The 13915-nt window shown below is 40.3% G+C and overlaps 1 protein-coding gene across 1 annotated transcript in view; it reads left to right on the forward strand.

The window, feature by feature from the left end:
* The window catches only part of LOC102295642 (limbic system associated membrane protein), a 265395-nt gene extending 253095 nt beyond the window's left edge, over nucleotides 1–12300 (forward strand). The window contains exons 6-7 of the mRNA XM_005942445.2: nucleotides 4310–4458; nucleotides 8661–12300. Of these exons, the coding sequence (XP_005942507.2) occupies nucleotides 4310–4458; nucleotides 8661–8758 (247 nt within the window). The 3' untranslated portion in view covers nucleotides 8759–12300. The remainder of the gene's footprint in view (nucleotides 1–4309; nucleotides 4459–8660) is intronic.
* The last annotated feature ends 1615 nt before the right edge of the window (nucleotides 12301–13915 follow it).

Raw genomic sequence — 13915 nt, forward strand, 5'->3', positions numbered from 1 at the left:
GTAGCAGCCTAAGCAAAGAGGTCCAGACCTCCCTCTCCCCAGCCACCTCCTCCAGCTTGTCCGGGGGAATACCAAGGCGTTCCCAGGCCAGCCTAATTGTCAGCAGGGGTTTATTCTTCTTCTTCTTCTTTAATCTGCTTATATAAAATCTGTGGCTCCAACTGACAGTGAAAAAGATGAACAACGAGTGCTTGTGTGTCACAGTATAAAAGGTTGCAGGGAAGACTGGGAGTCGGAGTTGTCTGGGATCAGGTGAGGGGCTCCTAGCTCCAAGACCCTGATCCGATCGGCTTCCCTTGCAAGTTAAAATGGATCGCTGTTTGTCTTGCTTTGTTCACGGGTGATAAGTCTCTGAACCAGCGGGGCCTGCAAGCGCAGACCCAACATCTTACCTCACTAAACATTACCAATGAGTTTAGGTTTTACATTGGTTAGAGATCTAACCAAAAGGATCATGTCCTAGTGCAATGACAGCTGCTTTTTGCAAACCTGTAGCTAGCTAGCTAATCCAGCAAGTGTTTGCTTGCTATGTTGGTTGAAAGCATCTTCTGCTATTTTAGTGTGATACATAATGTTTCTGTATGAATTACACTGAAATGAGAAGAGGCCTAAAACATGTAATATTGGGCAAAAGCACGGTCTATTAAAAGACAAATGTTCTAGTCGAGTGCCCCAGCCTCGACAGCTAAATACCTGTAAAAGATAAACAAGGTTCTTCAAGTCTGTGCTACATTGAATTAAGGATAAACATTAGCTCTAATATTAATAATAAAACAGTTCAGGATATTGCTCTTAGTATTCATATTTTTAAACATATTCAAATGTTATACATTAAATTTTAGCAACATCAGAAAAGGCTTTGATAATAAAACTTTTTTGGCTAATGAAACCATACCTTTGCTAATGTTCTCAAGTTCTTCACTGTTTAAAACAAAGGAAGCTGCTGTAGCTGATGAGCAGTGTGCCTGATCTTTAGAAGGAACACTTCTTTGCTATTTAGCTGGTGTGCTAACAACTGCAGCTCAGGTTTATGCTGATAAACACTGTGCCCTTTTTGATTGGAAAGCTATAAAAATCTCTAATGGTCATCATTCATTCCCTTTCATCTCAACTTGATGAAATCTTTATAGGTGATATCACTAATAACAACTGACAAATTAACAACTCTCCTATACTCCTTTGATCAGATAAGCTCAAAATCAGACAGCTAAGTTGGGCAGGGAAGTGTGTTATAATTGAAAGAAAAGAACTCTTTTCTTCTCATTTCTACATTTTTTAGAAGTATATTTAAAAGTTCCACTGAAGTTTTCCCATTAGCTTTGGTCTTTTGTTGTGTTAAGCCTTAATCCTTCCTGTACATGGTATTTAGGTAAACAAACAGGGTCGCTATTCTAATTAGCGAAACCTCTCAGATCTAGGATTATTCTGGTTAAATCTCATTGTATTTGATAACTTAACTCCTTTAATATTTTTATACTGTTTCTTTCTTTTTTATTGGGACTCACTGATCTGCAGTAAAAGGTGTTGTAAAACAACTCTTTCAGTGGCATTACAGAGTGGCGGCCCCACACATTGCAAAGAAACTTTGCCTCCTCGTCAAAGTCAGCTTAGAAGGACTTCAGCAGTTTTTGTAATCACTTCCTCTCCCGGGTTTGTTTTATCCCCTCCAAAAAAAAAAAAAAAAAAACACAGCAGCTTGCCTGGAACGGGACTGAGGCACCAATTTTTGGTTCCAAAAGCTTTGCTCTCACCTGCACCGAGCAAACTGAGGAAACAAACAATCCAGAGTTTGAACAAACTGTTTGGCACGAGCTGGTGAACACACAACGAGGTGCTGAACTCTGAGCAGAGAAGCTTAACTCCACTAAAACTGCAAACATCCGTCTTCTGTCAGTCTCGCTGAAATCTCCTCAGGTGATGAATTGAAATTCATGCTATGAAACAGAAATGAGCGTTACTTCACAACGCCTCTGACTTTGCTGGTCTCTGAGAATCTTCACAGTGCTTGAAGACCCAATTAGCCTCAGCAGAGACAGATACATCATGAGTTTAGAGCAGTGATAATGCTACCTGGATGTCATGACCCTTCCTGCACTTTTTGCATTCTCCCACTGCTTCCACATGATGGAATTTGAATTTGTAAGTTGTAAATCAGTACACCACAAAAATTAGAATCAGCATCTGCCTATCTCCAAAAGCATCTAAAGTAGGATGCGTCTCCTGCTCTTTGAACAGTGATTCGCTCCATCCGTGCTCCTGACATGAGAAAATCCAAACTGAGTTGTCAGCTAGTGTGACAGACGGATATGTTTGTTGTTTTGTCAGCTGACGCACGGCTGTCACAACCACCAGAGCATTTTCAATCATCTCTGGGTTACAAGTCTCAGCAGGACTCTCCTCTTGATTTCATTTATCACTGGCCCTGAATCATGACAGACCTGTCACTCTCCTTGGCGCTGATGACCTACTTTAGATGCTCCCACAGGCTGCGGAATCTAATCTGTTGTCCGATGATTTGCTTTGGTCTTTCATCTGTCCCGGCCCGAGACTGCAGCCCTCGTGAGCGCACCACATGCCCTCTGCCAAATAAACGGGGTCAAAATATTTCAGTTCAGGGTTCTATTGTAGCTTCCTTGCATTAGGAAACAATGGTTGGAAGATATCCAGTAGAGCTCTGCTGCCCTCTGCCTGTGAGGAAAATCATCAAACATAAAAGCGTCCCTCCTGAAAAAAAGGTTGACATCCACAGCTCCTGCCAAATTTCAGATAATATATTCCAGTGTATTATGCCAGATGAAGAACCTGGCAGACACACAGGCATATTTGAGGATGAACTTGAAATCAGAAGTGATGGAAGTCGTGAAGCTGCGTGTGCCAACGCGTTAAAAGTTAAAATGTTGAGCTCCATAAATGCAAATATGGAGAAGGTGAACTCTGGGAGGACACAGATCCATTTTAATTTTTTTTTATTATAACATCGTAGTTTTCTGCAGCTGGTTAAGTGAACTAACAGCCTTTGTAGCAAACTGTGAAAACAAAAGAGACTTCTATCTTTTCTGTCTGCGTCCATTCAGACTCTTGCCAGAGCATCACAAATCATGAGCTGCAATCTACTGTAAAAAAAACAAACATAGGTGTTTGTTTTCAGCTCCCTGTAGTGCTGTGCATTATCTAGATCGCTCAGCATGCTCCGTAGGCAGGCAGGCCTTTTTAATAGTGCAGTCACTTCTCATGAAGACACACTGGAGAATATATCTTCTGCTGCTGGCCTTATCATCAGAGAGGGAGGGGGAGACTGTGCCGGTGCACTTGCCCTGTCTTCTCTTACTTTCAAACGCACACACACACTGTTCCCAGCACTCCCAAGGTGTCCCTGCTGGAAGGACCTCAACACTCCCTACCGCCGCCGCCACCGCAGCACCCCGGCAAACCAAATTATGCTGTGCCATGATGTGCCGTTTCCTTTTTATGTTAATACTTCCTATCAGCCTCATATGTGTCAGCACAAACTTCTCGCTCCTCTGCTCGAATTCCGATTACCACATTACCCCGACTTAAGTAGGATTAAGTTGAGGCGCCTTGAATGAGCCTCACCTCATTCATGATATGAAAGCGCTCAATCAGCCCAGAACAAGACGAATCCATTATGCACGGCGTGGCGTTAAATTAGTTTTATTTAGTCGTGATAATATAAGGAGCAGTTCATCAGCAAGGTATACAGTCTGAGTCAGCAAAAGCTGTATTGATTCATTTGCTGTGAGTGGGGTTCAAGGTTGACATCAGCGACAGTCAGAAGTGTGACGGTCGCTAGCAGCGTGTTGGTATTTCATCTGGACGAAAACAACTGAAAGTATTCTTATGCGAACTGCATGTTGTTCTCTTTGCTCGATAGGACGCTGCATTCACCTGCTGGTAAAATGCAGCGTCCTATCAAACTGTTAATGAAAAAGATTTGTTCCAAAATGAGAAAGGCTTATCTCGCTCTTCTGAGCAGCCACAACGCCTACGCTCAGAGAGTTCAGCAGCGTGACCCCCGCTGATGCAAAGTAACGGCCGGCTAGAAGGTACAACTTGTTTTGGAATGTAATTAATGGGCTTGGCTATCTGAAGACCTTTACTCCAGTACAGTAACAGTCCATTAGCAAAACATTGCAGGCAGACATGATTATAAAACATATGGACATATATAATGTATCACTTTGTAAAGACATTTTGAATGTTGTTTCAAGGTTTCTGGTTTCAAGACCTAATTTTAATCTTTGTTACTTTGAAGTTTCTTAAAACTGTCTGGTCTACGTCTCCTCTCCAGGCTGGCTAATACCCAGAGCATCACCATCCAAACTTCTGGAACTACCACTAGTCTCACGATTGCCAACATCACTGAAGAGGATTATGGGAACTATACCTGCGTGGCCTCAAACCGACTGGGCGTCCAGAATGCCAGCCTTTTCCTCTATAGTGAGTATATACACAATAAAATGGTGAATAGACTAGTACCTATAGAGTACTTTTCTACTCTAACTGAGCGATCAAAGTGATTTATACTACAAGCTTCATTCAGCCAATCACACATATATTCATGCAAGCACTTTTTTATATAGCTAAGCACTTGTCTAACCCCCACACACCCTCAGGGCAACTCTGGATTCAGTATTTTGCCCTAAGGATACTTCAAAACAGGCTGGAGTAGATGGGAATAAAATCACCAACTTTCTGATTGGTAGACCTGCTCACCACCCTCACTACTTCCATGTGCTATTTAAATGTGACATTAGAGGCATGTCTTACAGACATAAAGACCTGGGTGACCTATGATTTTATGCTTGTGAAGTCAGACAAAGCTAGAGTTGCTGTATTTGGCCATAAAAATCTCAGCAACATGTCTAACCAGATACTTAGATGTCTGCTAGTACCACCCTGGTGTCCATTACTAATGTCATGATCAGGAAATGTCCGCTAACACACATTTTTAGGGCCGACTGAGTTCATCTTTGCCATCTTTGCCAACTTAAGACTCATTTATTTAGATTGGCTTTTAATTCGATTTGTGCTGTGTGTTTTATTATTAATGTATTTTATGTATTTCTGTTTTATATTACTGTGAAGCACTTTGTGGTTTTTATCCTGTGAAAAGTGCTATATAAATAAATTGATTTGATTTGATCATGTCAAAATTAGAACCATCCTGTCTCAGAGTGATGCTGAAAAACTAGTCCATGCATTTGTTATTTCCAGGGTGGACTACTCGAATTCTCTGTTAACCATTTGTCCTAAAAGCTCCCTGAAAAGCCTTGAAAACACAGAAGTGAGGTCATATTTCTCCGATATTGGCTTCTCTTTATTGACTCTCTGTTGAATCAAGGAATTAAATTCAAAGTCCTCACGTACAAAGTCCTGAAAGACCAGGCTCCATCATATCTTAAAGGCCTCATTGTATCACATTGTCCCAGTAGAGCTCTTCGCTCTCAAACTGCAGGCTTACTTGAATTTGCCAGTTTTTTAAAGTAGAATGGGAAGCAGAGCCTTCAGCTATCAGTATCTCTCTGTGGAAGCAGTGTCCAGATTATTTGGGAAGGCGTACACCTTCTCTGCTTTAAAGATTAAGCTCAAACTTTTTCTTCTCTGTAACATTTATGGGGCTGGTCCCTTAGTTAAGCTGCTGTATACTCAGGCTGAGCACGTATCCTCCACCCCTTTCTATGCAGTCCCTGTGTGTTCATATATAACAATAAGACTATAGTATCATCACTACACCATGTATGACCAAGACGTCACCTGGGGTGCTGGTTTTGCTCACTGGGCGTAGCAGGCAGCCCATACGCTATAATGCTGTTGCAGATGCCTGGGTGTTCCTTTACTGCACCTCTTTTTTCCTGTCCTCTGTCACAAAAAATCACCTAAAGGATAATGAATATGGAGGTTAAGTGTTAAGTTTATTAACCTAATTTCCTGCTGAACTATTGAAAACCAGAAGAGCAGCAGTTCGCTGCAGTTTGTGTGCTCTGCTTTAAGCTTCGGTGCTGAACGACTGCGAGAAGTAAAGAGCTCACTGTGTGTTCATTTCTAGTCATTTGGCCGACTGTGTTCTCAACTCTGCGTGAGAGCAATTTTGCTGAACACTTAGAGAAATTTAGGAAAGATGGCTCGAGCGGGAGAATGAAATGAGCTTTTGGCAGTTGGTGAAAAGTTTTAAGTTTCAGACTAAAGTCAAAGAGAAGCCAAGTCTGTTTCTGTGCTCTGTGATGCAGTCTCTGCCCTTAGAAACTTTATTTAAACATGCAAAAAAAACACCACAAAAGAACTATTAATGGGAAAAAACCTCAGGAAAAGCAAAATATTCCTTTCCAAAGGTGAACAAACTTATTTTAAGTGAAGCATATGGTTCATTAGGACATGGAGAGGGGTCAGACTACAGAAAAACCAAGAGGCAAAACTCAAGAATGCTAACACACATAAAGGAAAGACCAACGAACACAGACACAGAGAGAGAAGACTCTCCCAGAACAGTAGCATGTCCCCCCAGATTGTCCTAATCCACCTTCAGCACCCAAGAATGGGACAGACACACAAAGGCACCCTCAGCTCGGTGGTGAAGATTTAAAAGGGAAGAAGGGGGGTCGGGCTAGATGTAACCAAAGCTTGTCTCAATTCACAAGCATCAAAACTAAAATTAGATCACAGTGCGGATGTCTTTAATAACTGAGCTGCATTCATAAGCATGTAAATGTTTGCAATATTCATGAAGCGTTCTAGTTCCATCACTGATTTTTGGCCACTTGAGGGTATAAAAAAGCATGTTAACAAGCTGACATACCCAATCACACACACGTCTCTGGCACCTAAACTTCTCAGACATCCAGATCCACAAGAGCAGCGCTGGTGTCAATTTGGAGTTCTTTTATTTGGAGCAGTGGTTAAATCCACTTTGATTTATTTTACAGACTATTGATTTCATGGTTTTTCTGAATATAAGGCTCTTTAGCTGCTCAAACACGGTCGGCAGCTGGGCATCAAATGGCATACAGCGGGGTTATCAGAGTTGTTTTGTTGGTAATGAGAACATGTGGGGGTTGCTGAGAAGATCGAGGAATAAACAGCGCTCGTAAATGGTTCAGCCTGAAGAATCGTGAAGCTGCGCAGGGCCGCAGAGCCGGGTGATGATTCCACCGTTACTTTTATGGTTCGCTGTTAATATCATATTTTTCACATTGGCAGCTGTCAGAGATCCCACACAGTTGTTTCACTGAGCACAAAATTAATGCTGTTTGAATTGCTTTCTTTGAGCTTTCACACCCCAAAGCCTGGCTGGCACAGTGCTGCTTTGAGCTCAGAGGGCCGTCGTGTACCCAACATTTGAATTTTATATCAAACTGCACTCAAAAACAACACACTTCAAAATGATGGGTGCATGTATAATATGCAACAAACCCACATTTCCTGTGGCCAGCAGTGGCTCCAGTCACTGTGACAAATGTGTCTCATTGTCTCTGCCAGCACTTAAAAGCTGTAAGAAGATGAAATTGTGGCAGGGAGGCAAAGCCAAATGGAGACTAGCTCCCAAAGGAAGACATCTGCACTGACACTGCAGACTGGGATTTGATCAAAAGGGAAACATGTTTGAAAGTTAAAAGAGATGATCAATTTATTTTTGGTGGCAATAAAACTTCCTTTTTCGTGATTCTCCAAAGAAAGAAAGAAAGTGCCAACATATAGAAACAAAGTAGTAATATATAATAAAACAATAACAAAAGTCCCACAGAACACCTGGATACAGATCAACATTAGTCCATGACAATATTTCCTTTGGATAAGTTAGGTCTGTGTTTCTGTTGAGTTTAGTGACATCTAACATTTATTTTACTGGACTGACACACAGGAAAAGGTGATAAGTGTTTCTTTTACACTCAAAATACTGTCTAAATGTCGGTTTATTCGCTCCATAAATCTTGTGCAGAAGAGTGGTGGAAGAAAGCTGTAGAGATCAAAAGTCATAAAAAGCCAGTTTGTGGGAAATGTGAAGGAATTTTTACTTTCCATATCATGAACTTGGTAGAAATGCAACATATGGAGGGCCCAAACAAGTTCTGCAATTATTATATGCAACTAGCAGGTAAAATTTACTTTAGTTGTGTTTGTTTAGCATTCAAATCACATGATTTTCACTGATCATATACCTTACCTGATAGCCTGGCTACTGCTGACTTAACTTAGCTTGATGAGCTACAAACATGGCAACAAGTATTACAGGCAGTTGTTAATCCAGCAGCTTGCAGTTTCCTGTATTCTGCAACAAGACTGCAGTTATTTATTTTTTCTGTCATATTAAGCTTGATCAGCAGGCTCACTAGTTTATGCCTCCTCTGTGGTTTATAGCATTGAATGATCACTGAATAACACAGCGTCAATGGCACAACATGGCCACTAGATGTCACCAAAAACTCCTGCAAAAGGCTACAAACACATGTATATTTTCCAGTTTACTGTGTAGAATGTCTGCTAGCAACAGAACAGCGATGCAATGACCCTTTTTTGTGCAGGATTAAAAGGAAATAAAACTGTATTGTTCTTTTTCTTGTTCAAACCAATATTGTGGTTGCTCTAGAAGTCTGAGTGAGCTCTCATTAACCCTGCTGCCTTTCTCTCTTTGCTTCTCCACACAGGACCCGGGACAGGCAGAGATATCAACGGCTCTGCCTGTGTATCTCAATCACTGTGGCTCCTGCTAGCCTCCTTCGCCTGCCTTTTCTTGAAGTGTTAATACCCCTGCCCTCTATCCTTCCCCTTCTCTCCCCCCGGCCTCGCACCTTGGCCTTCCGCCCCATTCGCTCTTCTTCTTCTTCTTCTCTCCAACTCACCGGCATCCTTACTGCTACCTTATTACCAACTTTGCCGCCCTCTTCCCCAGACTGTTTGCATCATGATACAGAAACCTTACGTGCTGTCGAGCACTGCTTACAGGTGTGGAAAAAAACGATGGGTTATGAGTAAAATGTTTTAGGAACAACAACAAAAAAACAAAAAACAGTAAAATGAAGGACAAAACAAGCAAACAGTGCTTTTTAAAGAATTGCATTGTTCTTTTTGATTGGTATGCACTTCTTTTGTTTCTGCTTTATCTTGTCTTCTGGGTCTGGGTCGGGCTTTGGGAGGGGGGTTGTTTGTTTTTTTGTTGTCTACATGGGAATAAAAATGAAGGTGGCCTGGCTCACAGGGACACCAAGAAAACAATCATTTGTCTCTAGGACTACTGAAGACATGAGGTGTATTTCTTCTTACTCCCTTAGATGTATTATGTTAACTTAAAGCGTAGATTTAACCGAGTGTTTATAACCAGTGCATTAATGAGAAACACGCAAAGCATCTGCCAAATATACACGTAAATTTCAAACTAACACATGTGAAACTCAAAGGGAAACTGCTACGGCTGCTTTTGCGATGAGATTAGAGCTGTAATTTGATGCTACTGTGCTGAAACACAGATATAGTGTTAGGCAGATACCTCTGCAATCAGTGTCATTGCAAGCGGAGCCCAGAAATATGGGAACAGAAACAAACCTGAAGAAATGAGTCTGTCTGGAGCTCTGTGATATCTTGCGACCCTTCCCCATTATTCCAAAAAACTACCTGTTTTTCTTTTTCTTTCTAGACTCTCACTTACAAACAACAACAAAAAAGAGAACAGGGAAGAGAAACACACAGTAGGTTATAATGATGCGTATTGTACATAGTAAAATTTTGTATTACTCTATGATAAGAAAACCATGATGTGCAGTTTGTCTCAGAGGCTGCACCGAGCAGTGTTTGCATTCAGTCGATGAGTTTTAGGATCATTTTATCCCTACTGCTGGAATTTGGATAAAAATGTATGACACCAATGAATGACTTACTTTTTTGTTTTTCTCTTAATCAAAAACACGTGTTTTCATACGAAAATGATACAGAAAAAATCATAATATATAGATATTGGGGGTATTATTTTGTGTGCACCTCATGAATCCACTGTCCTTATATATGAAAAAAGCTCATTTTACATGATTCTGAATATGGTTGTGATTTGTTGAGGATTAGTGAAATACAGACCTTTGGACCTGGCAGATACCCATTATACAACAATGTTTTTTATGTTATTTTTTGTTTTTTATAATTCTGTGCAGTAATTATTGTACCTGTCCTTGAAACGAGATGAGTGCTAGCTTAAATGATGTTAAACAGAGGGAGTATTATGAGCTTCATAATGCTCTTACGCATACCTGAGATTTAATATGACAGAAGAAACCAAATGAATACTGAATGCAGTTCCCCTCAGTGTCACCAAGGCCACTGTGCTGAAGGCCTTATGGGGAAAAAAAATCAAACAAATGAGAAATAATGAGAATAATAGTGCTGTTACCTCACCGTGTCCTACAGCAAGATTTCTAATCACTCTTTTGCCAGTGCTTAGACTGAACAGTGAGTTAGTTTCTTTATGAACAAAATGGTTAAATAAATATGTTACGTGTTGATATTTTGAAGAAAATCTTTCAAAGGGAGCAGCTCGTAGGCCGTAGCTGTTAAAGAGACAGCACTGACACTGGTGGTGACTAATAGCGTTTGGACTCCAGTGCCCAGCTCAGCTCTTTGATTGGATGTGTGCGTTCAGGTCTCCGCTCTTTCAAACAACCAAGCCGAGATAGTACTGTAAAAACACACGTGTAATTAATGTCATCCTTGTCACGCATTAAAAGACTCGTTCCCAGTGTGTTCTCTCATTGTAAATGCTTCTGAGGCCATGGCTGTGTGTGTAGTGTTGGTAATGCTCCAGTCTAAGCTGAGACTTACAGAGACTGAAAACCCACCGCGTTTTTAATCAAAACTGAAGCATTTATGAATTCATATTTCCATTAGCTCCATGAGACACAACGAAAACAATGTCTTGCGATCAGATCTCTTAGAATACGAAAGAAGCTGCTTGTTTTTACACTTTTATTGTGTTGCGTGCTTTTTTTATTATTTTATCTTATTTGGTTTTATTTTACAACTGTGCGAATGAGTCCTGGTGTTTTTATACTGCAGTCTGCAGATTGATTTTTAGGCTCTAACTTAACCATACTTGAGGACGCTATTGTAGTTTATCAGCAGTTATCTTCTTACCTTAATTAGAGCCGAATGATCTGGTAGCTGTGGTGAAATAGTTTTTCATGATCAGTTTCCATAAACATGGTCTGTGCTACCAGTGAGCTTTACAGAAGAGACAAAATAAATGTGTTGTCTCTTTGTTTTATTTCAGCGGGGGAGACCCTGACAGACCAAAAAAGCTGGGTCAGATATCCCCAAATTGTGTTCTGCATTTAATTTCATGAGCCTGCATACAGGTCATTGTCTAGAATTTCTGCCATTCAGGTGTGTTTTCCAATGAGACTAAGCTCACCGATGTGGAAGTCTAAGTGCTTCCGTGCGGGTTAAAACCAGCTAATAAGCACTTGACTTATAGGACCACTGACGTAAAAGCCATGGAGCTCTGTCTTATCCATAAAGCAGCGAGAAAAAAGGAGATCTGGTGTTATTCCATTGCTCATAGAAACCAACAGCCAGCCTATAATGACACAGCACCAACCCCCTGCAGACAGACCTAGATATCTACTCAAGACTGTAGATACAGCTATGTAGTTTACTACTCAGCATTGCCTCAAAACATCGCCGAACTGGCTTGTGTATGTGTGCGTGTGTACTCATCTGTTTATATGATTAACCTGCTGGAAAAGTGGCATACATGTGAGGCATGAGATAAATGATGAGTTGGCCCAGCAGCTAACTATCTACTTTCCATTGAGCTATGGTTACACTTGTAACCCTCTATATTAAGTTTAGATTGTTTTTTTCTCTTCCTCTGTGTGTATATACAGCATTATGTTTCTACTGTAGAATGTTGTAAAGTCAGCAAATCCATAAGATTGTGTTTATACAACTCTACATTTAAAAGTTTAAAAGGCAAATGTAACTATCATGTTTGTACTTCCTTCCCTTTGTCGCGGGGAATTAAGATTCAATCATGGATTAGGACACAGCAATGTCCCTTTTTTTCTATTTTACTTTATTATGGTATAAGGTAATTGAAGTCAGTTTCTAAAAAATAAAATATGACATGTAATAAAGGTATATGAGAAATGTTAACAAAATAAAGTTGTTTGAATTCAGTGTTCTGTATTTGAATGTGACATGAAATGTCGAAGCAAAGTAACCTTTTCTTTCTGGAGACAGCTTGGAACACATGTTGTGTTAATCACCATGTAACATGCAAATAAAATAATATATGTATTGTTATGTTTTCTCTGGGAGACGTTTTTGTCCGCGGGAAACGTGTGAAAATTCTGCTCATTAGCAAGGGGAATGGTCCATTTTCACCTTTTTCTGGTGCCAAAGACAAAGACTGTGATGTTATCACTACCACATATTGCCACACATTAATGACAATATGGCTCAGGCTCTTTTCACCACAGAGATGTGCTGCAATAAAAGGTTTCGCCACTAGGTGTCACACTAAACCAAATTATGCCCTACATGAGACTTTTCTAGTCTTACTCACCGCTCCTAACCTACAAGCCACACGGTGCTTTATGCTTTTGCAATGTTTTTGGAATGTATGCAAACGTTATAAAATGTCAATTTCAGAAAAACATGTAGGTTCACATTTTTCAATTCAAACCTCACACACCAGTAGGGAAAATGTAGCTATTCACCATTGTTTTCATACCTGAGCACAGTGGGTACCGTTTGTTTTTTTTAATTTCATTTTTGTTGTTGTCCTTTTTAAATAGAAGGTGCTAGCAAGCATTCTCTTCAAAGTACAGGGATTTCAAATGGGAATGATGAGTGACAATGCAGGAAGATAAGAGAGTATGAGGATGGTATGAACTAGCCATTTTAATTGAGGAGATTATGCTCTTCTTGTTAGCACTTGACAAATAGATTGCGGAAGGCATTTATGTAAATGTTATATTCAGGTCTTGCATTTTTCCATGGAGTCCTTGAGTCCTGATGGGACCTATAGCATTTGCATACACAGATTGCTTGTAAAGGATTAAGTCATTCAGATTTTAATCTAGAGATTTAAAAAAAATCATTAATGCTAAGTGCAAAATGTGCATGTAAACATATGTAAAGACTTATGTAAAGACTTTGGAGAAATCTGGTAAAGGAGTGTGAGTGTACCTAAAAAATATCACCTGGTTCTTAGTATATCTTAAGATTAGCCACAGGTGCAAATCATCATCCCTCCTATTCAGCTGGTACGGTGATTGGTTGGTTGGTGCTGATTTATTGTTTGATTTTAGCCAATTGTGCATTATGGCCAAATGTGTCAGCCTTGGTCCCGTCTTTCCAAAGGATGTTGTTCAAACAGTCTTGTGGTTTATTCAGATGCAACTTTGGAAACCTGGGCCGTTCCCATGTTTCTCCTGGCAGCCCTTCCAAACATACTTGAGCCTTCTTTTTTTATTTTTTTATTTATTTTTTTTTACTGTCGTGAACGTTAACATTTAAGAAGCTAACTGAGGCCTGTGAGCGATGTTTATAATGGCTGGCCTTGGGGTGAATTTGGTGGGATTCCTGGGAAGATCAACAGCTTCCTGGAATGTTTTCCACTCAAATAATCTTTCTCACTGTAGAATGATGGAATTGAAACTGTTTGGAAATTACCTTATAACTCTTGCCAGACTGATGGGCAGCAACATTTACTTCTCTAAGATCATTGATTATGTCGTTCCTTTTTCACATTCTGTCAACACATCCCTGAACTGCCGAAAGTTCTCATTTTATAGAGGTGCTCACACTTGCTGATGATCAGTTATTCAAGTGCATTTCATGAGCAACATTTGGCTGCGACTTACTCTTATAATTCCTTTGGAAGAGGCAGAGTATGCAGCATTGGTGAAGGTTA

Source organism: Haplochromis burtoni, unplaced genomic scaffold, assembly GCF_018398535.1.
Source record: "Haplochromis burtoni strain Fernald_Lab_line unplaced genomic scaffold, NCSU_Asbu1 Contig_284, whole genome shotgun sequence".
NCBI lineage: Eukaryota > Metazoa > Chordata > Actinopteri > Cichliformes > Cichlidae > Haplochromis > Haplochromis burtoni.